General features: G+C 45.5%; 1 protein-coding gene across 1 annotated transcript in view; it reads left to right on the top strand.

Annotated features, from left to right (window-relative positions):
- The window catches only part of TGM3 (transglutaminase 3), a 43,925-nt gene extending 18,726 nt beyond the window's left edge, over window positions 1-25,199 (top strand). The window contains exons 8-13 of the mRNA XM_086333103.1: window positions 12,441-12,544; window positions 14,328-14,570; window positions 18,163-18,471; window positions 20,739-20,896; window positions 24,049-24,182; window positions 24,551-25,199. Coding sequence (XP_086189229.1) covers window positions 12,441-12,544; window positions 14,328-14,570; window positions 18,163-18,471; window positions 20,739-20,896; window positions 24,049-24,182; window positions 24,551-24,698 — 1,096 coding nt within the window. The 3' untranslated portion in view covers window positions 24,699-25,199. The remainder of the gene's footprint in view (window positions 1-12,440; window positions 12,545-14,327; window positions 14,571-18,162; window positions 18,472-20,738; window positions 20,897-24,048; window positions 24,183-24,550) is intronic.
- The last annotated feature ends 1,256 nt before the right edge of the window (window positions 25,200-26,455 follow it).

The raw sequence follows: 26,455 nt of genomic DNA on the forward strand, positions 1-26,455 counted from the left end.
GCTAACTGAAAGTAGCTTATCTAAAACTTACAGACAAAAAAAATAAAAATAAAAATAAAACTTACAGACATATGTCTATAACTTTGTATAGCTGCTTATATACATAAAATAGATATGGTTACAGCTATTTAAGGTTATACCATATGACAAGTTATTACCAGATGGCAACTGAAAATAATTGTCTATATGTGTATATACACATAGATGTCTACGTATATAAAGTACTACATGCATATGTCAATAATCCATTGTTTGAATTATATTATATGAAAATAATTATGTCTATATGTGTATATACACATAGATGTCTACGTATATAAAGTACTACATGCATATGTCAATAATTCATTGTTTGAATCCTCAAAGGATATACATATAATAATCATTCACATGCATATACATGGCTAGATAACTTAATAACAGATGTCATCTTTTTTCCAAATGTTCAACTTTGAGATAGTCTGCATAAAAAATTCTTTATTGCTTATTATTCCCAGAATAAGTAGATGCAACTTTACTGAAATGTATTTAGGGTAACTAATAGAATAAAGTCAATGGAATATTAAAATTAACAGAAAGAGATATTAAAACAAATAAACAACAGCCCACACCAATAATGGCACTGAATACTGTAAGCATCCCCTCCCCTCTGAAGGGAGGGACGCGTATGTAATTCACCCAAGGTCACATGGATGCTAGTGTTTAATGGGGGAGAGAAAGTTTATTTCAGATGTTTTTCCTTAATCTACACATGCATAATGTTCTCTCTAGTGATGCTGCTACTTACCGTGAGGTTTTGTTTTCCAACTTCTCATAAATGAATGTCTTTTCTTCTCCCTGTTTTTTCCTTTTGTTATTGTATCCAAAATCCCATTGCAACCTTTTCTGATCCTTGGGACAATGCCATTCCTGGCTTTGTCTTCCTTTAGAAAAAGAGATGCTTGTTCCAACAAGATGACTGATTTGAGGGAAAGGGTGGTCCCCTTAGGCTTAACCCTTCTGTAATTATCCTGCACACTAGGAACTGCAGAGGGGTCAGAAAGCATAAGGCTCAGTCCTTCTGCTGAGAGCATTTCTGGTGCTGTTAGTGGACAAAAAGTGGGGAGGCCATTAGAGGCTATTTAGTGATGCAGTCAGAGAAGGCAATGGCACCCCACTCCAGTACTCTTGCCCGGAAAATCCCATGGACAGAGGAGCCTGGTAGGCTGCAGTCCATGAGGTCGCTAAGAGTCGGACACAACTGAGCGGCTTCACTTTGACTTTTCACTTTCATGCATTGGAGAAGGAAATGGCAACCCACTCTAGTGTTCTTGCCTGGAGAATCCCAGGGACAGGGGAGCCTGGTGGGCTGCCGTCTATGACTGAAGCGACTTAGCAGCAGCAGCAGCAGTGATACAGTGTGCCAGACAGTTAGTACTGTGGGAACTCAGAGAGGGAGCCATCAAGGAAGACCTCCTGGGAACAGAAAGTTGGGGCCTTTGAGCTGAATTTGGAATTAGACCTGAGATCTCTTGGTTACTGGTTCATGCTACACATTAGCTTCATAATTTATTCTAAATATAATCACCTTGGGGCAAGTCTGGACCCCTGGAGACATTCTCTACTGTCATTTCTGTTGGCTTCACTGCAGAGTGTCAGGCCGTAAAACTCTGATTTTTCCTGGGGGTCCCTCATCAGAACCCTCCTCAGAAAGCAGTGGGTGCTGAGCATTCCCCCTCCTCCCCCTTCCCTGTCAACTGTGGGTGGGGAACCAGCACTGGATGGTGTGTACACAGGGATTCCTGAACCCCAGTTCCAGTCCCACCACCATCTAACTCTAGAACTTGTATAAGCCACTCCATCTTTCTGGCCCCCAGTTTTCCCATCAGTGAAATGTAAATGTTGGCTTGGAACTAGATGTTCGCTTAAACCTCTTTAACTTTTTGATTCTGTGACTCTTCAGCTCACCCTACTTTTTGAGTTAGAGCTACACCTCCCAAGAGTCACTTCAAAGTGGTTCCTGCCAGGGGTTGGAGGGAATTAGCTCACAAGTCATTTTATGCCTGGAGTGAAATTACTAACCTATGTTTTTTCCTTGCCTATTATTAAAAGGACAGTTTGAGTTTGGACAGAAATTCTTCGATCTGAATCTGTATGTTGCAAACGTTAAAAGCTTTTACAACCTTGTTCAGATTTGCCTAAAGTAATAGAATGTAAGGATCAAGTGAGGTTAAGCACCTGAGAATGCTTAATAATAAAAACAGCAGCAACAATAATTTGCTGAGCAATTGTGCTTCAGGTCCCTTTCTGAATGCCTGCATGTACTCTCCAGAAACAATGAAGTAGGCGCTATTGTGATCACCCCATTTTACAGTTGAGGAACCTGAGACATAGTGTCATTCATTCAAGGGCAGATAACTTGGAAACGATGGAGCCTGGATTTGAACCCAGGCCACTTTGTAAACTATGAAGCACCAGAGAGATGCCAAAGAATGTTATCACTATTCCTGACTGATGTTTGAGAAATCTGACCTCATAACTTGAGATTTTCCAGAATAGGGGTTGGGACAGTGGCTGGACATCAACCAGCTGAAGAATCTGGGTTCTTTGGTTCACACTTAGGTGGCAAATGAAAATTTTCTATGACACTAGATGCTATCTCAGGGTTCAGTGGGGAGAAACGATTTGCCCAAAGTAGAACTGAAATAGTGTCCAAGCTAGAGGTGGACACAGGTATCTGTCAATAAGACTATTCCAGGTCAAAGAGCTTTAAGATCTCTGAGGGATCTTAGAGAGGGACCCACTTATCTCATGCCTGAGAAACCAGAGGCCCAGGGAGAAGCACTGGTAAACAACTGGAGACATTTGGGTGCTCTCAATAAGTGTCTAACTTTATGTAAGTTCCTTAACTTTCTGTACCTCAGTTTCCTGTCTGTAAAATGAAGGGCTAGGTCAGGGGACCTCAGCAATTTCTTCTGGAGCTCTCTTTGAATCACATTATAGCATCCAGTGGGGTCTGTTTTCTTCTAAGCCATTCTGCTCATGCCAGTGGTTTGACTTAAAAGGCACAAGGCTCCGGAGTTTTTACTTCTTTGGAGTCGGGACACTCTGGGAAAAGCTTCTTTATTACGGCTCCCCTCTGTACCACTGTGAAGGAGGTCTCTGAAGCCTGAAAACAAATATTTTAGAAAAGTTTGGCCAACTTTATCTTAATCTTGACATTTCTGGCTTGTTTTCCTGGTTCATTTGACTTGATCCCCCAGTTTCTCAAGTCACAGATTTGACTGTATTTGTAGCCTTTACAGAGCTCCGAGGTGAAAGGCAAATGGTGATTGCTCATTCTTGTGGTCAGGGAAGTGGAGTTGGTCAGTACTGGAGAAGAACTGTCATAACCCACACCCTTACATGAGCCCTAACTCCTAAGGCATCTATCTCTCCGTGGCCACTAGCCTCCACTACTAGTTAGCCAGTCCCCAAAGTAGCTGGAGCAGCTTGCTTAGACCCACAGCACGGAAACCAAGGCTGCAAGAGTGGCAGGGCTCCAGAACAATTCAATTCAGAGAGCATGATGCATGAATTGCATGTCAAACCCCACACTGGACACTGGGCAGCAAGCAGAGTGAGATACGCGAACCTCACTAGAGGAGTTCCCAGCTGCACAGGAAGCTGGGCGATTGTGGTACAGAAGTTAAATCAGAGACAGCATAGAGGTAGGGTTGGCACTCTCTGAGTGTGTTCAGTTCAGTTCAGTCGCTCAGTTGTGTCCAACTCTTTGCAACCCCATGGGCTACAGCATGCCAGGCTTCCCTGTCCATCACCAACTCCTGGAGTTTGCCCAAACTCATATCCATTGAGTTGGTGATGCCATCCAACCATCTCATCCTCTGTTGTCCCCTTCTCCTCCTGCCCCCAATCCCTCCCAGCATCAGGGTCTTTTCAAATGAGTCAGCTCTTCACATCAGGTGGCCAAAGTATTGGAGTTTCAGCTTCAACGTCAGCCCTTCCAATGAACACTTACAACTAATCTCCTTTAGGATGGACTGGTTGGATCTCCTTGCAGTCCAAGAGACTCTCAAGAGTCTTCTCCAACACCACAGTTCAAAAGCATCAATTCTTTGGCCCTCAGCTCTCTTTAGAGTCCAACTCTCACATCCATGCATGACTACTGGAAAAACCATAGCCTTGACTAGATGGACCTTCTTGGCAAAGTAATGTCTCTGCTTTTTAATATGCTGTCTAGGTTGGTCATAACTTTCCTTCCAAGGAGTAAGCGTCTTTTAATTTCATGGCTGCAGTCACCATCTGCAGTGATTTTGGAATCCAAAAAAGCAAAGTCAGACACTGATCTTAGTTTTCTGAATATTGAGCTTTAAGCCAACTTTTTCACTCTCCTCTTTCACTTTCATCAAGTGGCTCTTTAGTTCCTCTTCACTTTCTGCCATAAGGGTGGTGTCATCTGCATATCTGAGGTTATTGATATTTCTCCCAGAAATCTTGATTCCATCTTGTGCTTCTTCTAGCCCAGCGTTTCTCATGATTACTCTGTATATAAGTTAAATAAGCAAGGTGACAATATACAGCCTTGACGTACTCCTTTTCCTATTTGGAACCAGTCTGTTGTTCCATGTCTAGTCCTAACTGTTGCTTCCTGACTTGCATACATATTTCTCAGGAAGCAGGTCAGGTGGTCTGGTATTCCCATCTCTTTCAGAATTTTCCACAGTTTGTGGTGATCCACACAGTCAAAGGCTTTGGCATAGTCAATAAAGCAGAAGTAAATGTTTTTCTGGAACTCTCTTGCTTTTTCGATGATCCAGCAGATGTTGGCAATTTGATCTCTGGTTCCTCTGCCTTTTCTAAAATCACCTTGAACATCTGGAAGTTCATGGTTCACATATTGCTGAAGCCTGGCTTGGAGAATTTTGAGCATTACTTTACTAATGTGTGAGATGAGAGCAAGTGTGCGGTAGATTGAAGATTCTTTGGCATTGCCTTTCTTTGGGATTGGAATGAAAACTGACCTTTTCCAGTCCTGTAGCCACTGCTGAGTTTTCCAAATTTGCTGGCATATTGAGTGCAGCACTTGCACAGCATCATCTTTTAGGATTTGAAATAGCTCAACTGGAATTCCATCACCTCTACTAGCTTTGTTTGTAGTGATGCTTCCTAAGGCCCACTTGACCTCACAATCCAGGATGTCTGGCTCTAGGTGAGTGATCACACCATCATGATTATCTGGGTCATGAAGATCTTTTTTGTACAGTTTTCCTGTATATTGTTGCTGCTGCTGCTGCTAAGTTGCTTCAGTCATGGCCGACTCTGTGCGACCCCATAGACAGTAGCCCACCAGGCCCCGCCGTCCCTGGGATTCTCCAGGCAAGAATACCAGAGTGGGTTGCCATTTCCTCCTCCAATGCATGAAAGTGAAAAGTGAAAGGGAAGTTGCTCAGTCGTGTCCGACTCTTGGTGACCCCATGGACTGCAGCCTACCAGGCTCCTCCATCCATGGGATTTTCCAGGCAAGAGTACTGGAGTGGGGTGCCATTGCCTTCTCCCATGTGTATTCTTGCTACCTCTTCTTAATATCTTCTGCTTCTGTTAGGTCCATACCATTTCTGTCCTTTATTGAGCCCATCTTTGCATGAAATGTTCCCTTGGCATCTCTAATTTTCTTGAGTATGTTAGGACAAGATTTTTTGAAGGAGTTAGTATCTGAACTGCATTTGGAAAGACAAATAAGCTTTTATCAGTGTAAGGGGTGGAAATCTGGGTCACTTCTAGAGAGGGTCCCCTAACCCCATGAATTCAAATGTCAGCATAACTCAGTTACTGTCTCTAGGGACAGTGGTTTAGAAACTTCAAAGGTCGAATTAGAATTGATTTGAATGGAGGAGCAAGGAGGGGCAGGGATCAGCTTCTTGTAAAATAAATGCTTCAGTCTGCGCTTCTATGTGCTCTTACTGGGGAAACCCTCAAGACAGGAGCGGAACCCAAGGTTGGGAGGTAGAAAAGAGTGTGACACACAACCAGAAACAAACCAGCACATGCTTGATGATGCACTTGAAAGGCACGTACACCCAAGTAAGTGTGAGCAAAGTGCTGGCTTTCAAACAAGGGAGGAACCAGGATGTGCTTATTATCTACTTTGTCTTAAATTCTTGCCTTGCAAATAAATATTCAAACATAGCCACTCACCTGTATATCTTAACCAACTCACCCTTCTCCTAAGGTTCTCTGCCAGAAACAAAATGAATCTGAAATTTGATTTTTTTCTTCCTCAAAATGTTTTCTCTTCCTCTCTTGCCCTCTCACCCTTCTAAGATCATCTTCCCACACTCCTCCTGCTTTCTCCTGGGTAAAATATAACCGACAAAAAATATAACCCACCAAAAAGATTTTGTGGGTCTGCCTGGAGATAATTTTTTTGATGACTTTTTTCTCCTACAACAGTAGGAAATCTCACAAAACATATAAAGAAGTAAAAATCATCTATAATCCTATTGTTCACATACTTTAAATATTTGATAGTTTTCTATGCAATCTTTTATGAGTTGTTGTTTTTATAGAATTGGGATCATGCATTTTATAAGACTTGGGCACAAGGCGGAGCATGTAATAGACACATCCTGCTTTTCCCCATACTTGGAAACTAACCACTTCATAGTTTTAAATCATGTGTTTTTGACTAAACAGGGTATTATGAACATTTTCCCAATGTCATTAATCTTCAAAAATAAGATTTTTAAATGTATTATATTCCATTGAATGTTAAAAGCCATTATCTCTTTTCCCACTATAATGGTAAACTGTTTCCTATTCCTTATGTTACCTATCTATTCCCCCTTTTTTTCCTACTTTAAATAACACTGTAACAGGCATTGTTATATGGAAATCTTGAGCATGTCAGTGATCAGCCCTATGAGAAAGATTCCTAGAAATGGTATATCCTAGGTTAGAGAATGAACATTTTAAATGCTTATGAACCTATTGCTATTGCCTTCCAGAAATTTTGTAATGAGCTATGTTTCATTACAGTAGTGAGTAAGGGATTGCTTTCTTCCCACTCCTATCATTGGTTGATTTTTTTTCATTATCTGTTCACCTCTCATGGCCTTATCCCTTCTGTCTTGTTTTAGAACTGACTTTTTAGCTCTTCCCCTTTTCCCTGGAGAATCTAGCAGGGTCATAGTGCACCTGATAAGTACTTAGGAAGCACTTCTAACTCCTGACAACTGTATAGTGTAGAACTCTGGATCTGGTCCCTACGGAAAGGCTTGCAAGTTTCATTTTACAACATGTAAAATGTAAACAGTTTTCCCTGATTATAAAACAATAAAAAATAAATTAATGGGGGTCATAGTAATATAGCTACCCAAAGAAAACGCTAATAATATTATGAGTTAGAGCCTTCCAGACATTCATGCTGTTTATACTCACACACATCAGATATATGTGTGTTGAGTAATCATTACCCAAATGGGACCAAATTAAATGGTCTGTTTTACAACATTTAATATCTTCCTGTATCAATAAATTAAAATTTAGAGAGAATGTTTGGTAGTTAAAAGCATGGACATTGCAGCCCTTCTGCCTGGGTTAAAATCCCATTCTGCCTATTTACTGACTTTGAGACCTTAAACAAGTCACTTCACTTCTCTATGCCTCAGTTTCCATAATTGTTGAAAGAGGATAACACTTATTCTTATCTTCCCGTATAAGAACACTGTGAAGATTAAGATATAACACAGACACTTAGTATTATTCTGTGTTGACACTTAACTGTGTTAGCGATTAGTGTTTATATAATATACATATTTTAAAATATTCGTTTATTTTGTAATTAGAGGTTCCCAGGTGGCGCTAGTGGTAAAGAACTGCCTGCCAATGCAGAAGACTTCAGAGATGTGGGTTCAATCCCTGGGTTGGAAAAATCCCCTGGAGGAGGGCATAGCAACACACTCCAGTATTCTTTTTTTTTTTTTTTTTTATGCTTAACACCATATTTATTCTCTGATGAATTAATATTTCTTTTTTTTTTTCCTCTAATTTTATTTTATTTTTAAACTTTACATAATTGTATTAGTTTTGCCAAATATCAAAATGAATCCGCCACAGGTATACATGTGTTCCCCATCCCGAACCCTCCTCCCTCCTCCCTCCCCATACCATCCCTCTGGGCCATCCCAGTGCACCAGCCCCAAGCATCCAGCATCATGCATCGAACCTGGACTGGCAACTCGTTTCCTACATGATATTTTACATGTTTCATTGCCATTCTCCCAAATCTTCCCACCCTCTCCCTCTGCAACAGAGTCCATAAGACTGTTCTATACATCAGTGTCTCTTTTGCTGTCTCGTACACCAGGTTATTGTTACCATCTTTCTAAATTCCATATATATGCGTTAGTATACTGTATTTATGTTTTTCCTTCTGGCTTACTTCACTCTGTATAATAGGCTCCAGTTTCATCCACCTCATTAGAACTGATTCAAATGTATTCTTTTTAATGGCTGAGTAATACTCCATTGTGTATATGTACCACAGCTTTCTTATCCATTCATCTGCTGATGGACATCTAGGTTGCTTCCATGTCTTGGCTATTATAAACAGTGCTGCGATGAACATTGGGGTACACGTGTCTCTTTCCCTTCTGGTTTCCTCAGTGTGTATGCCCAGCAGTGGGGTTGCTGGATCATAAGGCAGTTCTATTTCCAGTTTTTTAAGGAATCTCCACACTGTTCTCCATAGTGGCTGTACTAGTTTGCATTCCCACCAACAGTGTAAAAGGGTTCCCTTTTCTCCACACCCTCTCCAGCATTTATTATTTGTAGACTTTTGGATCGCAGCCATTCTGACTGGTGTGAAATGGTACCTCATAGTGGTTTTGATTTGCATTTCTCTGATAATGAGTGATGTTGAGCATCTTTTCATGTGTTTGTTAGCCATCTGTATGTCTTTTTTGGAGAAATGTCTATTTAGTTCTTTGGCCCATTTTTTGATTGGGTCGTTTATTTTTCTGGAGTTGAGCTGTAGGAGTTGCTTGTATATTTTTGAGATTAGTTGTTTGTCGGTTGCTTCATTTGCTATTATTTTCTCCCATTCTGAAGGCTGTCTTTTCACCTTGCTAATAGTTTCCTTTGATGTGCAGAAGCTTTTAAGGTTAATTAGGTCCCATTTGTTTATTTTTGCTTTTATTTCCAATATTCTGGGAGGTGGGTCATAGAGGATCCTGCTGTGATGTATGTCGGAGAGTGTTTTGCCTATGTTCTCCTCTAGGACACTCCAGTATTCTTGCCTGGAAAATCCCATGGACAGAAGAGCCTGGTGGGCTAAACTCCATGGGGTCACACAGAGTCAGACACGACTGAAACAACCTAACACACATATTTTGTAATTACAGAATTATAGAAGTAATAAGTAATTTTCATTATAGAAAATGAAAACATTGCAGAAATAAATAATGTACAACTTAGTTCATATGCACCGAAATCTGTCCATATGCATAATACTTACACCAAACCATTACTTAAACTGTGGTTATCTAAGATAATGGAATTACGGGGGACTTCCACTACTTTTTTTATGATGACTTTTTTTTTCATAATTGTAAGAAATCTCAATAATATATATTTTCTAAATCAAAATAGGTTCATCATATCAGTATATATTTTTATAAGCTTATGCATACACATACATGCTCTTGTAATTTTTCTTACTTGGTGATATAATTTAGACATCTTTCTATGTAAATGCTAGATTGATTTTGCTCATTCTTTTGGACGGCTGCATGATATTCCTTTGGATGGTTATGTCACAATTTATCTAACCATCTCCTTATTGGTAAACTTCTCCTCCATTATTTTTGCTATTACAAACAATGTTTCAGTGAACATTTTTCCGTGTACATCCATGTGCATGTATCTGAGGGTTTTTATAGGAGAAACTTCTAGAAGTGGAATTACTGGTTCAGTGGGTATGTAGATTTTTAAAGATTTTTCACACTGATTACCAAATTGCCTTTCACAAATGTCATACACATTTAAACTCCCACCAGTAGCGTATGACAGTGCTTGTTTTCCCACACAGCAATGGGTATCATCCTATGCCTTCATCTTTGTCAGTCTCATAGGTATGATAATATCTCTTTGTCATTATAATTTTTTATTGGAGGATAAATGCTCTACAATGTTATCTTGTTTTCTGCCATACAACAACACAAATCAGCCTTAATTTTCTTTTCATTGTGGTGGAGCTAAAACTATTTTCATATGTTTAGTGATCATTTTTATTGCTTATGAAAACTGCCTGCGCATTGCCCATTACTGGCGTGCTTGACTTCTTCTGTGTCCTGTTGTTGTTTAGTTCCTAACTTTTTTGTGACACCAAGGACCGCAGCCAACCAGATTCCTCCGTCCATGGGATTTCCCAGGAGAGAATACTGGAGTAGTTGCCATTTCCTTCTCCAGGGGATCTTCTTTACCCAGGGATCAAACCTGTGTCTCTTGCATTGCAGATAGGAGAATCTGGCTTTATCACTGAGCCACCTGGGAACAGGTTCTTTTGTATCTTATTGATTTGTAAATACTTTATAATATTCTTTATAGTAAGTGTCTGGTATACATGTTGCATATATTTTCCCTATTTTATTGATTTTTTCAACCTTTTTTCCTCTCTCTTCTTCAGACTGGATAATTTATACTGATCTGTCTTCAAGTTTACTCTTTCCTCTGTTATCTCTGTTCTGCTAGTAAGCCATCCATTGAATTAATTTCAGGTCTTTTTTTCCAGTTAACATTTTCCATTTGGTTATTTTTCTATATTTTCTATTTTTTTGCTAAGAGGTTCCCTCTTTTCATTTGTTATGAGCATATTTTCCTTTATTCCATTGATCATAATTATCATAACTGCTTTAAAGTTTTATTCTTTATTTATTCTAACATCTGGATTATCTAAGGGTTAATTTCTGTTGATTGTCTTTTGCTTTGAGGATAAGTGACATTTTTCTGGTTCTTTGGATGTTCATTAATTGGGGATTGTATCCTGGTCATTGGCTGTCTTGATTCTGCATTTTGTCTTAGGAGCCTACCTGGGGTAGACTCAAACTGCAAACTCTGTCTCACCTGTGGTAGGCAGCAGCTCAAGTTTCAGTTCATTCTTAAAACTTTTATCTGGACTGTTTGTGGTTTGCCTTGTATATGCCTAGCTCAGGGGTCACCCAGAAGCTTAGGCGGAGTTAATATACAAATCTAGGTTCCGCTTTCTGACTCTCCTTTCCAAGACTTCTGCCACACTCTCTAGTGATTCTAGTTAACCCAGGGTTTGTTTCTTAACTCCTCAGGTCAGAAAGATGTGGACTGTCTGTTGGAATTTTTACTGCCCTGCTCTGTACATCTACTGCAGCTTGTCCTTAGGAGCAAGGTCACCAAAGCACAACTTCCTCCATGCTAGTCTCTTCCTCAAAGTTTGACACCCTTCCAAAATCCTCCTACTCTGTCTCCTCTCTGATAGTTATCTTTTGTCAGTTTGTTGTTTTTGCATAAGAGACTATCCATTCATTATGAGTTTATTCTTCTATGCTGGAAACAGAATGATAGTCTCTTTGTTTACTTGGTATATGAAAGCTTAATATTTTTACCTAGTCATATGTATCATTCTGAAGTTGGTTCTCTGCTTAAAACTATCTTTTCCACCTCATGAATATAAAAAAAAAATGTTTTTCAAGTTGAATAGAACTTGAATTTATGTCAGACTTACATTTTCTTCCAAGTTGGACCCAACACTGCCAATGCTAATGTAGTTGTTGTGGGATTGGAGAGGAGGAGAATAGAGGGCAGAATAAAGAATGAAGAAAGCTCTGGATAACTGTTTACACCTGGTGAGGGAGGGGACCAGTGACTGAGAACATGCAGATTGGGAGATGGGGGGCTCCACTGATGAATATTTTAGGACTGGTGTGTGCATTCTTCTATCCAGATCTCAACTGCAGGGCTCTGTGGCTCTTAGCCAGACCTGTTAATCTTGCTGCACCCCATTCATTTTCACCCCACATGAAATACAGTAGTGTACCCCAACAGGATGCACAAGAGAAAGCTGTGTGGGTTTGCTCACTGGGTCTTGGCTCTAACCTAGATCCACTCTGCTTCTCAGAAAGGCAGGAGAACATGGTGATTTCGGAGTTAGGCATATCTGGGGCCACACTTTGACTTTGCATTGTTAGCTGCTTGGCTTCTCTGAGCCTCAGTTTCCCCTTTTATGAGATGAGCATAAAAAGAGTACCCCCTTAACCGTGCTGTGAGAATTTAAGGAGACGGTGCTCTCGGAGGTCTAGCACAATAGCTGGCCCAGAGTAAACTCACTTGAGTGCGAGGGCGCTGCACCGTCAGGTCAGAGGTGTGGCGCTTCACCGTTCCTCTGCTGAGCGGCCTTGGCCACGCTCTGCAGCCTGTGGTTCTGTCTGCAGGAATTTCCACGTCTGGAATGAAGCCTGGTTTGTGCGGTCTGACCTGGGCCCTTCGTACAATGGATGGCAGGTTCTGGACGCCACCCCTCAGGAGAGAAGCCAAGGTAACCAATCCTCTGTCAGCCTACTGGTGCCCCCCTTCTCTGGGTTTGGCTCTAAGTCATGACCTCTCAATCTTTACAATGGTGGGAAGCGGCACAGCAAGATCACCTAAATCTTCTCTGCCTTTGGGGGCACAGAGAGGGATTAAAACAAAAGTATTTTCAAAGTAGATTTTCCTCTTAATTGGCTTGGTTCAGGCTGCTGTTTAAATGACTGACATCCCTGCTCCCACACAACTGCTGCAAAGGCCCTGGCCCATGCCCGGTAATAGGGAAGAGTAACAGGTCCCCTGCCAACAGTGATTCTCCCACACAGCCTCTAGTAGCCCATCCCTCCCAGCACAGAAACCTTCCGTTTCCCTTTGCCTTGGGACTTAGCCCAGATTCCCTGGCTCAGCTCCAGGCCTCTGTGCTCATGGCCCCCAGCACCCCTCTCACCTTCTGGGTGTCCCCCGCCAGGCTGAGCTCTCCTTCTCGCAGGCTGGCCCTTCCCCGCCCCTGATGGCCACTCTCCCATCAGATCTCAGGCGTTGGGCTCTCCAGGAACCTTTCCTCGTCCCTCCCCTGATCTCCAGAGCATTCTTGTCCATTACCTTCATTTTCAGTTGTTTCTTTCAAAGTTAAAAAAATTATAAAAGTCATATATGCATGGTTAAGAATGGTTAAAAAAAATTCAAATCATTCCAAAATGATTTACAATGAAAATGAAGTCTTACCCCCCTCCCTTGCTGCAACATCTATACCAGAAGCAATGAGATTCAGGGAATTTGGGTGTGAGGAGGGTAACTTCCAGATATTTTCTAGGCCACTATTTAAACTTCTCACTGCAACTCATTAGTGGTTATGAAATCAAGTTAATGGGTTGTGACCATTGTTTTAAGAAATGAAATAGAATAGCATGGAAAGAAGTGAGGAAAGGAGAGAAAAAGAAACTATCAGAGTGTATTGGACATTAAGAATAAGAATTTTCCTGTGGAATTTTTGTTTCAGGACCATATATGTGCCATGATGTAAAATCTTATTTCTAGAGATCATGGTAAAAAAAAAAAAAACTGAAAGTCACTGTCACTGTTTCAGGTTTATAAATGTGTGTTTCTTTTATAAACACAAATGGAATAATATTCTTCTATTCTGCTGTAACTTACTTTTTCATCTGGGCACTTCATGAAGAAAACTGTATCTGTGTATCTATACCTGTATCTACATCTATGTCCTTCCATCCACCCATCCATCTATGAATCTATCTACCTATCTGTCCATCTCTCTGTGTATCCACACACCTACCTACCTAGCTGTCTGAGCTAGCTATGCTGAGTGCTCAAGAAGGGAGGTGATGGTCAGGGCTTGGGAGCCCAAAGAAGCAGGACATCTCTGTAGGCTGGGTTTGCAGAGAAATCTTCCAAAATCGGGGGGGTGATTTGGGAAGAATGATTTGCAGAGTAGAAAAGAGGCAGCCCTGAGCACAAGACAGTCAGACTTTCCTCTTTAGGAAACAGACTGAGGGCAGGGAGTTAGCACCAATTATGCACCTACAGAATGTGGGAGTGGGCCGTCTTCTGTGGAGCTGGAGTCTGACCAGAGTGCTATTGCACAAGATAACGGTAGCCCCAGAGGGTCCTGCTGAGTGCCCCAAGAGGAGAGCAGACAGTCAGGGTTGAAGGAGTTTGCGGTAGAGGCAGGGGAGCTGGGCGGTGGGGAGGGCCCCCAGAGAAGCAGGCTATGAGGCGGGCTGTTGCAGAGGGGCCTTGCTTTGGCACACATCCAACCTCTGCACCCTGGCCCCCAGGGGTGTTCCAGTGCGGCCCTGCTTCGGTGATCGCTATCCGAGAGGGTAATGTGGACTGGGACTTCGACATGCCCTTCATCTTTGCGGAGGTCAATGCCGACCGCATCACATGGATCTACGAGTCGAACGGTGCCTTGAAGAAGAATTCCTCAGACACTCACAGCGTCGGCAAGTACATCAGTACCAAGGCGGTGGGCAGCAACTCTCGCATGGATGTCACCGAAAAGTACAAGTATCCAGAAGGTAGGAGGGGCTTGGATGGGCTGTGCCACCCAGGGCCTGACGGTGGGAAGACAGCTTTGAGGCGGGAGAAGGAAAACTTGCTCATGCTCCTCCCGCTTTCTCAGCCAGCTGTGCCTGAATATTAGGATTGCTCCCTGGCATCTAATGCCCAGTTCCCCAGACTGTTTCCTGTGGGGACAAAACCATCAGGGGCAGACACAGTGCCAGCGGAAATGTGCTGAAGGACTCAGGCAGCTGTCAGTCTAGCTCGTCTCCAGCTGTGTCCCTTTGCCAATTGCACCATTAGGATGACAGCACCATGACTGAACATCACAGGGAGAAACATGGCCCCCACAGAAGACCCCCTAGGGTCTCTGTCAGTCCACTCCCCTTGCCTCTAAGAAGCAAAAGCAGGAAACATCCTCTGAAAAAAGAAATGGACAGTCCCCAGAGACATGGGGACTGCTTTGTCTGCTTCAGTGGGCTCCCTGAAAGCCAGATGAGGTGCAGACACCTCCTACACCATGAGGACAATGCCCGAGTCCCTGAAATCGTCAGCATCCACTTGAGTGCTGATCCCCCTAAAGTCACCTAGAAGCTGGTAGGAGGCCACGTTTAACACAAATTACGTGTGTTTCTCTGTTTCAGAAGTTGCTTTCAGTGTTAGCAAATTAATATCTCTGAGGAATCTCAATAGTGACAAAATTCTACATTTGAAGGTGATGTTCATTTTAGAAATAGGCCGCAGTGAATTAATGCTTGCTCTAGCAGGCCAGTCGCTCCTTAATGGGATCGACGTGTCACTCTAAACGCTTTGGAATAGTTGCTTTAGCGGGTCCTCACTGCTGGTTCTGAGGTGTCAAGAAAAGTGCTTTCGAGAAGGTACCCATGTGCACCCTAAAGTAAACCCCACAGTTCGGTGCCCTGGATGGCTGCTGCTGCTGGCTGCCGTATACAAAAGAGGAGAGCTGAGCAGGGGGTAGGCTCCAAGTCCAGGTGGATGAGCTGCTGGGTGTGGGTCCTTTGGAGGCATCAGAGTAATGAGATTGGTGCTTTCCGTTAGACCCCAGTGTACCTCTGCGGCCCATTCCTCCCACTGGGGTCAGATGGCCTTTCTCTCAGTCAGTAAACATGTACTGAGACCTCCCCGAGTGCCCATTCATGCTCAACTCCAGGAGGCCAGGAAGCACCCTGCAGATGGGTGCCTGCCCCTCCAGAGCTCACAGGCTGGGGGTCAGGCTTGAGTGTGACAAGCATTCTCAAAAGTGTTCTGATGTAGAAACCAGAGTAGGGGCCAAGGAACTGATAACCCCGGGCAGGAGGTGAACTCTGCCCTACCCCTTATAGCTGTGCAACCTCAAGCACGATTCTTAGCATCTCTGATCCCTCACTTCCTCACCTGTAAAATGAGAAGAGCAAGGCCTCTCTTCAATGGGATTTAAATGAGCTAGTGTATAGAAAGTATCAAGGGCAGTGCCTGGCCCATAGTGAGGACTTAATAAATAGTGATGATTTTTATCAACTTGAACATCTGCAGCCTCATCGGAATGACCTCCCAAAGTGACTTTTAAAACGCACTGTCTATACAGTTGTGTGATTCTGTGGGGCCCCTTATCTGAGTGTTACACCTTAATTCCACTTCTTGAGGGCTCTGGCTGTCCCAGCCAAACCTCCTGAGCAATGAGGAGGGGCCACAGCCAGGTGGAGGGATCCCTGCCAGACCCCTGGCAATGCCCCAGCCCTTGTGTGACAGCAGGACTGATCACTCCACCTGTTGTTGCTCAGTCTCCTTTACCTAATGATGCTTGTGTCTGATGGCCGCAGGGAGGAAAAGCCCATAAAATGGGTTGCTAAGTATTTGCGCAACAGCAACACCAAAGGAAAAAACAGAAGCAGGAAGCTTAGTCTTGAGTAAGCCCGGCAGGTGACCTATATAGGTATCTAGGCTCTGAGCCTCATTGTGCAAACGCAACTGCTTCGAGGTTCTGGGCACAGAGGCTCAGCTCCCTGCTCAGCCGTCAGACCTGGGTGTGGATTTACAGCTCGGCTAGAGAATGGGAAGGCACCAAAAGGAACCCAGCCCACCAGGAGCGATCAACTTGGGTAATTTGGCTGCCTGCCTTCTTTTCAGGGGTGTGTGGGAGGAACTACTAGACTTCAGGTCTAAACTTCTGGGGACTGGCCCTCTTTCCACCCCTAATTCTCAGATTACCAACAACTTGGACCAAACACTCCTCCTCTTTAGGACCTTAACTCTAACATGATGTGCTTAGATGTCTTCGGGGTCTCTGCCAGTTGTTACATGTAACTTATAGGAAAGATTTCACTAAATGATAAAGTGCTTCTAATAAGTCATCTTAAAATTTCACAGGTTTGTAGGGGACGTTAGGGGCAGAAGGGTAAACATGGTCATTCTTCTTTCAGTATCTCTGTCCATGTTACTGGAAAGTCAATATCTTCGCCTCGTTAGTGGATCTATCTTCCAGTCAAGGCAAGGAGACTCATGTGCACTGTGTGGTCTACCCTGGCTCAGAGGCTTGGAGTTGGTTATCAGCTCTTAGTGCCCCAAGAGCCATGGTTTCTTGGCCACAATCTTGGCCACTTTCTGGGGACTGTTTATAGTATCACATTCAGCAGCACCCACAACAAAGGCTGAACCCATCCTGTGGTTCAACCTTTGTGTTTTTGAAACCTGAACTCTCTCAACAATTTAAACTAGTCATAACCTGGAACCATACCAACTGTGGGAAGTTCTTGTCAACTGACCTAGACAGAAGTTCCACTCTCTAATTCTCAAAGCATCATTAGAAATAAAACAGAATAACATGATAAAGTGGTTTGGAATTTTTTTCAGTGAGGCAATTCTAAATCATAGTTTTCTCACTTATGAACTCATTCTAATCTTTTTAAACTCAGACTTGTTATTTTTTAAATTATCGGTTTGTTCTTTGGGCTTCCCTGGTGGCTCAGATGTTAAAGAATCTGCCTGCAATGCAGGAGACCTGGGTTCAATCTCTGGGTCAGGAAGATCCTCTGGAGAAAGGAACGGATACCCACTCCAGTATTCTTGCCTGGAGAATTCCATAGACAGAGGGGCCTGGTGGGCTACAGTCCATGGTTGCAAAGAGTCAGACATGACTGAGCAACTAACACACGCTTTGTTCTTTAAGTCTCACAAAGGAGCTTTTATTAAAAGAAAGGAGGGAAGGAGGAAGGAATGGAGGGAAGGAGGGAGGGAGAGATGGAGAGAGTGAAGGAAGGAAGGGATCTAACCTAATTAACCTAAGCAAAATATCAAGCTATGTATTTTATGCAGCTTTCCCTACAGCTCGATGGAAATTTGAGCTGATTGGAAGAGCTGGGCTGTGAGCCTCATGTTAAGGAGAATGAAATGGAGATCTGAGGGAGGTCAGACACTTGCTTGGAGGTCAGACATATGTTAAGGAGGGTGAAATGGAGACCTGGAGGAGGTCAGACACTTGCTTGGATTAGAATCGTTGCGCAAGCAGCAGAACCAGTGTTAGTTCCAGGCCACCTTTCCAGGCAGGGCACTGTTCTTTGTTCACGTTGCCACCGCATCTCTGAGATACTTCTCTCTTTTCCCACCACACAGGTTCCAGCCAGGAAAGACAAGTATTTGAAAAGGCTTTGAGGAAACTTAAACCCACAATGTCATTTAGTGCAACATCTGCAAGCAGCCTGGCAAGAGAGGAACGGGAGCCTAGCATCTCTGGGAGGTTCAAGGTCGCTGGTGTACTGACAGTGGGCAAAGAAGTCAACCTGATCCTAATGCTCAAAAACCTAACAAGTGATACAAAGACAGTGACAGTGAATATGACAGCCTGGACCATCGTCTACAACGGCACACTTGTACATGAGGTGTGGAAGGACTCTGTCACTAAATCCCTGAATCCCGAAGAAGGTAATTCAACCTGTAGGCTGCTGGGATGCCACACACTCATGGTAGCTGGTATTCTCTTGGGGTTGGAGAGTTCCTATTGGAACCAAATCAACTGATTAAGGAAGGAAACAGCACAGGGTGAGCAGTACAAGTGGGGGTGGTGCCAACCAAAGTACTTTCATGCCCTGGAGGAGAAAGGAAGAGGACTTTGGCAGTTAAAGACAAACCACAATACCCCTTACATACATTTTGCCCAGTGTGCAGAGTGCTCCTTATATACTCTTATGTACTATCACATTTGACCTTTTACAAGAACAGATTTCAGCATTCCTTTTACAGAGCCAGAAACTGAGGCTTGGAGAGATTGTGATTCACTTAAAAGATTAAGTGTCATAGCTACTAGGTGGCAATGCCAGATCCTGGTCCTGGAATTCCTGATGTGAAATCCAGTGCCACCACCCATTTTCTCGGTTTTACTGCTGCGACCCCTTCCCCTTTCCAGCTCCCACCCTACCTTACCCCCATCCCACAATGAATCACTTTCCCGGTTTGACCCTAGAGGGGTTGCAGTATACCACGAGGGCTTGAATTCCCACCAGTGTTCCCCCACAGCTGCCAGTGGGTGGGTGAAGTTCCTTGATTTCCAGTGACAGTGATGGGTTTTCTTGGAGGCCTGAGCTTCCGGGAGGAAGAGTGAGTTGGTTCTCCTGGGTAGCACAGATGGGAGGGGAACAAGGTGGAGCAGAGAGAGGCTGGGGCTGTGGAAGGATTAGCAGGCAGGTGTGCCCAAGATGGCAAAATCCTTCAAGCTGTTATGGAAAGTCTAGACGTACAAAGCAGATTAATAAGGGTGGGGTGGCTATTTGCTTCACATAAGGATCTAATAAAAACTGATTACTTATATAGCCCATCTTGAAAAAATTTTGTCTGCAGAAAAACTGAAAGCTATCACACCTGTCAGAGGCAGCATCCCCTAGCAACCTGTCTTCTGGCAGAACTGAGCAGAAATCTTCCCTATAACAAAAGCACCCGGCTGGCTGTTATTTACCTTCAAAGCTCAAGGGAAGAGCTATTTTTGTAGGACAAAAATAATTTATGTGAGGGAAATGCTTTTAAAAAAAACTGTAGTTCTGCAAGAAGCAACAGAGTTAAATGGGAAGGCAGGAGGAAACAGGCAAAATGGTCTTGGAGTCCTGACGTCATCACCTACTCTCTGGATGACTCTGTTAAGTCTCCCTCCTTTCCTGAGCCTCAGGGTTCACTGTTCAAGGGAGCTGGACCAGCTGATGCCAGGGCCTGTCGTCTCCATATTTGGGGCAGGCTGGGTAAATCCCGCCAGTGCTAAAAACAGAGACAGCTCCCTCCTTACAGCCTCACCTCAAGGAGTGTGTGACCTGTAGGTGCCGGGCACCCCCCAGCCACCTAGCATGACTGCATGAGGGAGGGGGAGACCACCCAGAGGCAGGCGAGCCCCCCACCCTTGCTTGCCCAGTGAGTCAGAGAAGGGCCTTGAAGCTTGAGAAACGGAGAAATGCTGGGGAAGGCCTCCCCATCTGAGGGGACCTTGTGACTCAGAGCATGGAGGTGGTAAGGCACCTGTGTTGTTAAAAGGACAAAGAGAACTGTGGGAAGGAACATTCTTTTGAGGAAGAGAGTGACACAGGGCCATACTGAGGGGTCTGAACTTTATTCCTGGGGCAGCGAGGGACCACAGGAGATTTTTCAGGTGACACAGAAGAGTGACATGATCTGAGGGGAAAGTGCTTCTAAAGCCCACCTGACTGGTGCATGCGGGTGACTTAGAAGCAGGAGACACCAGAAGTAGGGTGGTGGTTCCAATGCTGTTGCAATAGGATCCCAGGCTATACGGTCACCTGAGAGGACCAAGCTCTTGCGTAGACAGCCCCTGGCTTCCCTTGCTAGTTATTACCGTGCTATCATCGTTACTGTTTTCTTTATTGGGCAATGAGTTAATACTCGTATTCTTCCCTGCCCCTTAGATGGGAATTCGCCCTCTGATATTTACCAGGGCAGGGAGGAAGTCTGAGCCCCCGTGAGCTCCTCCTCCTGGAATCCGCCCAGCCAGCTGGCATCCTGGTCCCAGGGCCCCCGCTCTGCAGCTGGTGTGGAGCAGGCGGGTGTTCCCCCAGGGCCTGGTAGGGAAGATTCAGGCAAGCCTGGGCTCCAGGTACTCCCAGCCAGCCCACACTGACGCGGCTTGGCATCAGCTTTTAAGGTTTCAGAAGCCAACCCCACCTCTCACGCTGCTCCCTGGTTTCTTCTTCCAGAAATAGAGCACCCTGTAAAGATCGCATATGCTCAGTACGAGAAGTACCTGAAGGCGGACAACATGATCCGGACCACAGCCGTGTGCCAGGTCACCGATGAGCCTGAGGTGGTGGTGGAGAGGGACATCATCCTGGACAACCCCACATTGACCCTTGAGGTAAAGGGATGCTGAAGGGGCGCTGCTCCATGCTAGTCCAGCCCTCCCTGACCACAGGGAAAGCCCTGTCTGCCGACAGGACAAGCACAGTGCCCAGCTCGGCTCCAGCCTCTACCAAAAGGATCAGCCAAGAGTTCTGCTCAGAGCAGTGTCCTTGGGAAATCCCAGTGGTCCAGTGGTTAGGACTCCATGCTGTCCCTGCCGAGGGTGCAGGTTCAATCCCCAGTCAGGGAACTACGATCCTGCCAGTGGCGCAGCAAAGCATGTCCTTGCTCCCTCTCTGGAAGGATCCATGGGCACGTTGCCCTGTGGCTTCTTTGGCTGCAGCTCTAGACCCACTGGGAATGCCAGCTGAGGAGCAGCTGGAAGGCTCTTCAGCTCACTCGCTTTGAACATCTGCTGTGTCCTGGGCTGTGCTAGGCTCAGGAATCACAGAAGACCTCAAGGGCTGGGTCCTGCCTTCAGGGAACCCACAGCCCAGCCCCCAGACACATTTGTAGGGCAAATCAGAAATGGGCATAACTCACATGCATCTCCTGACTCTAGACCCCAGAGTTACAGAAGTGAAGACTCTTAGAAACCTGGTCTCAAGCTTTCATGCCCTTCCATTTCACACATGAGTGAACTGAGACCCAGAGAGAAAAGAATTGCCAAATACTGCCAGAGCAAAGGCTAGACCTCAGGGCCCTTTCCAGGACATCTGGCCAGTCCATACCCAGCAGCAGCATCTTCCCAAGAGTTGATAATGAGGATGCCTCATTTTTTTTGCAGCAGGCTCTGCTCCCAGGCTGCCTCTCAGGAATGCAGGCATGTGGGCTCTCAAAGGTCTGTGGGAGGCACTTGGAGCCACTCTGTCCCTTCCTCAGCACTGGTGCTGGAAGTATGGGGCTGACTCCAAGCCTGTCCCTACCCACACCAACCTCAGCCCAGGGTGGAGGCAGCCAGAGCCAGATAGCACAAATCTAGGGATGAGGGGCTGGCAGGCAAGGAGAGGCAGATGAGTGGATGAGGAAGATGGGTCTTCCCTTGGGACCCCATAGAGAGCTTCATGGGTCAAACTCCTCACAAATCTGCAGCACCATCTGCCCCAGCAGTCTAGACAGCAATTGCCTTTTTTGTTATTGTTGTTCCATCACAATGTCACTAGCATCCCTAGCCCCAGATTTCTAGAGTAACTTGTGACTGCCCTCGTCCCACTCTCCCTAAGCTACACCCCAGCTTCAGGGATTCCTGATTTCAGACAGAAGGCAGGGGGACCCAGGGCCTGCTCCTTGACACTAGCCTGAAATAGAGCTCTCTGGTTAACTGTCCTGGTTAGTCTGGGCTGTGCTTCAGAATGGGGGCCAGAGTGATCCATCATCTCCAAGGTTAGGGAGAGGGAGCCACCCCTGTTCTAGGCCCATCACAGTGGTTGTGAAACAGAAAGAGGCCCCTCCACGAGCAGGACCAAACAGAGCTTCTGGGCTCCGGGCTTGCCTTCTTTCCCACCCAGCAAGTTTTCATCCATGATTGTAGAAGCCGCCCCTGTTTCCTAGGGTGTTTTCAAGAAATGAAACATTCTGAGTGAAAGTTATCAGTGTTTGATAAAGTTAGTTTCTCCACCATTATATTCCCTTATCCAGTATCCTCAAACTTGCTTATAGCTTTCTCTCTTTTTCAAAATTTTGCTGTACATCATTTAGATGTCCATATCAAATCAGCTTTATCTTTCAAGAGAATCTAACATCTTTTAAAAGGAAATCAGAATACACACAGCCTGGAAATTATTTAATCCTTTAAATAAATATCTGCTCTTTCTTCTTTAGGACATCTTTGTATGCATTTGCCCTTTAACACAACTTCTCCTTTACTTTAGACTTGAGAGAATCAAGATGATCTAATTGTGATTGAATGAATTAATGCATAGCTGACTCAGAGCAGGGCACATGGGTGATCTGTATGAGAAGATAATAATTTGGGCAACACCCTATTGTCTTATTTATGATTGGGAGTAGGCATTGAGGACTTTTGAACCAGATTATACAATCTTTCAAAGACTGAGGTCCTTCACATTGGCCTGTGACCTACTGACAATGTCAGACACAGGTTTCTGAAGTGGCTCTTATCCTTTTCTTTGGGTGTATGTATAGATTTAGGTCAACAGGATAGAGTGGTAAGCAGCCATAAAGAAAGGAAAACAAATATAGGAAAATCTCAAATTGAATATCAGTGTGAAAAATATGGCAACATTTATATATATTCTTGGGTCCCAATGGCATAAAATTATGCTTCACCTTTCAAATCATGTCATACACTTAAATGAGTTCCATGGGAGAAATTGTGATATAGACCATGGTCTCTAAAACGTTTCAGTTATGCACAAATTATTGGCAGGCATTGCAAAGTTTAGTAAGAAGAGAAAACGGCTCTGGAACCAGAAATCTCTCAGTTATTGAGTCAATCTGAACTGCAGGTTTATTACTATAAAAGGGTTGCAGGGAGAATTGGTGACAACAAAAAGGAAAACCAAATGAACACAAAGTAGCTACCTCTAGGGATCCTCAAAAGAAAAATCCACCGGTCACCTAGTTTCGGTTTCTGTTTCCAAAGCGCTTTCTTCTGCATCCATGATCTCATTTGTTCCCTTCTAGTCCAAGGAAGGAGGAGGGGAGGGATGAGCCCTCTTTATCAGGGAGGGAGTCAAGGCCCAGGGAGGTGACGCATCTGCCCAGGCTTGGCTGCTTCTCAGCAGGAGTGCAAGCTTTCATCTTCAGGAGCAAACAGATAGTCCAGGTTGCTTCTCTGACCAGCCCCTGATAAAGGACCCTGTGCAGACCACATGTCTGGGAAGTGGGGGCTGCCCTTCCCAAGATGAACTGAGAAAGGGCCCACAAACCCAGCTGGGAAGTTAAGTGCTCTCAGCTGCTGCGACCTGCCGCCTCTCCCTCTGGGCTTGGGTGTCCTGTCTGTAGCCTGGGGATGACAGCAATTTCTTAGGAACCCCCTGCATGGATGGCACTGGCGCTTAGGAGGACTAAACCAAATGGTGTTCCCTTCCTTTGTCCCCAGCGATATCTTTCCCATGACCAAGTCTCAGGCACCGCCCCATCGGCTTTCAAGGGCAGATGAGATGAGCAGTCTAGCCCTGACTCTGTCAAGCCCTCTCCCCGCAGGTGCTGGATGAGGCCCAGGTGCAGAAGCCTGTGAACGTGCAGATGCTCTTTTCCAACCCACTGGATGAGCCCGTGAAGGACTGCGTGCTGATGGTGGAGGGCAGCGGCCTGCTGCTGGGCAGTCTCAAGATCGAGTGAGTCCCACACTGAAGGGCTGGTAGGGGATGGCGGGGAGGGGGTCAGAGGGACCTCCCCAAAGCCCCAGGCAGGGTAGATAGAACTCTGCTAGGCTCTGAACTTGGGAATCTGCCCATAGGGATGCACACTTGCATTTGGTTTAGGGGTTCACCAAACTTGAACTTAAGAGAAGTCCAGGTCTTCAGTGCTTGGAGCTGGTCCTTATATGTGGGAGCTCATGGGACTCCTACTTTCCCTGCTGAGGGGTCCCAGGGCTAAAGGGGCTCAATGACCCAGGGTGGCAGCTAGAGGGAGTTGAAGGAGCAGTGACCTTGACCAGAGCAGGACTTGAGGCCTCACACTGACTCCTGCCCTTCCCCATCAGCGTGCCAGCCCTGCATCCCAAAGAGCGGTCCCGCGTGCGTTTTGAGATCCTGCCCACCCGGAGTGGCACCAAGCAGCTCCTTGCCAACTTCTCCTGCAACAAGTTCCCCGCGATCAAGGCCATGCTGTCCGTTGATGTGGCTGAGTGAAGGGCCCAGGTGGCCCCATACAAACTTGGGAACACGCAGCAGGCAGGACTTGCCTGTGGAGTGAGCCCCTGCCATACTCACTATCCAGCCTGGGAAACTCACTCCGTCCCCCAAGGCGGCCTGGGTCCGGAACTCCAGCCTCCAGCACACACCCCTGCCTCGCTCCCAGGCTGGGCTGGTTCCACCCTGGCCCATCACTTGATCACTTTTGCACGTTCCCTGAGCTTTCCCCAATGCTGCCTAGTGTGTGAGCCCCATGCCCCTGCTCAGCCCTCATACCCTCAGTGTTGTGGGCACGGAGTGGCACCTGACCCAGCAACTCTCCAAATGGATACTGGGGGAGAAGACGGTCTGGACTGTGTGCTGATCCCCAGCCTGCAGTTGGCACTTTCCTGCTCCTCCCCTGGGTCATTGTGGAGGTGGGGGGGATGATGGTTAGCCATCCATTGTGACACTCACAACTACCCTCAAAATAAATGTTAAAAAGAGTGTGATCACACAGCACTGACTCTACAAGACTGCTGCTTTGCCTAAGGTGGTGGAAAAGGAGACAGTGGGGCTGGGGCCATATCTTTCTGGAGGAGGGATGGCATTGGGGAAGCCGTGTTCTCCACATTCCAATATCCAAAAGGAGTGGGCTGGTTCCCTGTGGCTCCAGGTGCAAAACTAGAGAGACACTTCAAGTCAGTTTAGGAAACTGCACTAGGATGATGTCCAAAAATAGATTGACTGCCTTGGGAGGGAGTGACTTGTCTAGGCAGGTTCAGACATTGTAGGGCGAAGTGAACCCTTCCAGGACCCTCTATGGGCATCAGAGTGAGAAGGGACTTCAGTCTTCACTGGAACCTTCTGCAGAGCAGCTGTGGGTGGTGGCCCAGCCTCTGCTCACACTGGGCTTGCCCCAACTTGTGCCACACTCCTCCTCTTGCAGCCAAAGCAATGCTAACTCCACAGGAACCTTCTCTACCTTCACACATGCTCTCGTGGTTCCTCAGTTTGTGCCCCTTGAAATCACCCCAAGAAGATCCCATAGCCTTCCGTCACTGGTGCTGACTAACCTCATTTTGGCGATCATGGCTCACTGTTGGGACATAAGGGACCAGTCCCATCTAAACAGAAGCTTCAGCCTCACATCCAGCTCAAAGTTTCTTCCTTATTCTCAACTCAGGCCTGACCCAGGCTTGTAGGAAGCACTGTCCATGCCTTCTTCTTACTTCCTCCTTCTTCTTTTGTTGCTTGATCCATTAGAGTTGGAGCAGGGAGAGAGGAAATTTAGAGAAAAACCATAAAGTTCCATTTCACTGGTGCTGATGTAGTATGGCCATGGAAGCCCACCACATGGCTGGTGTGTAAATGCAGACTTTCTGCACTGTGTGCCCCCCCAGATTTGGGCCCCCCGAGTTCTGCCCTACCTCTAAGTGCACTGAAGTGCGGTCTTATAGTGATGGCTTGAGGCCAGTTCCATTCATGGGCTCCACTGCCCTGTCCCAGCTGCCTCCTCTCCCCCTTCTCGTCTCAACCTGGTCCAGCCTCAGCTGCCCAATTCAAGTTCCCCAGGTGGGCAGTCAGCATCAGAATCTGTGTCCATGTTTGCTCCTGGTGTCAAGGAGCTCTGACCAGGGTCTGTTTCTGGTGTCTGAATGCAGCTGGGCCTCCCATTCTCTGCAGGACAGCAGGCTCCGAGCTGTGGATGGGGAAGCTCATCTCATCTCCTGAAGCTTTGCCCCTCTCTCAAGTGCCCCTTGGGGCTGGGCTCC

This window comes from Bos grunniens, chromosome 13 (genome assembly GCF_055505025.1).
Source record: "Bos grunniens cultivar Pamir isolate PY7600 chromosome 13, Bosgru_T2T1.0, whole genome shotgun sequence".
NCBI lineage: Eukaryota > Metazoa > Chordata > Mammalia > Artiodactyla > Bovidae > Bos > Bos grunniens.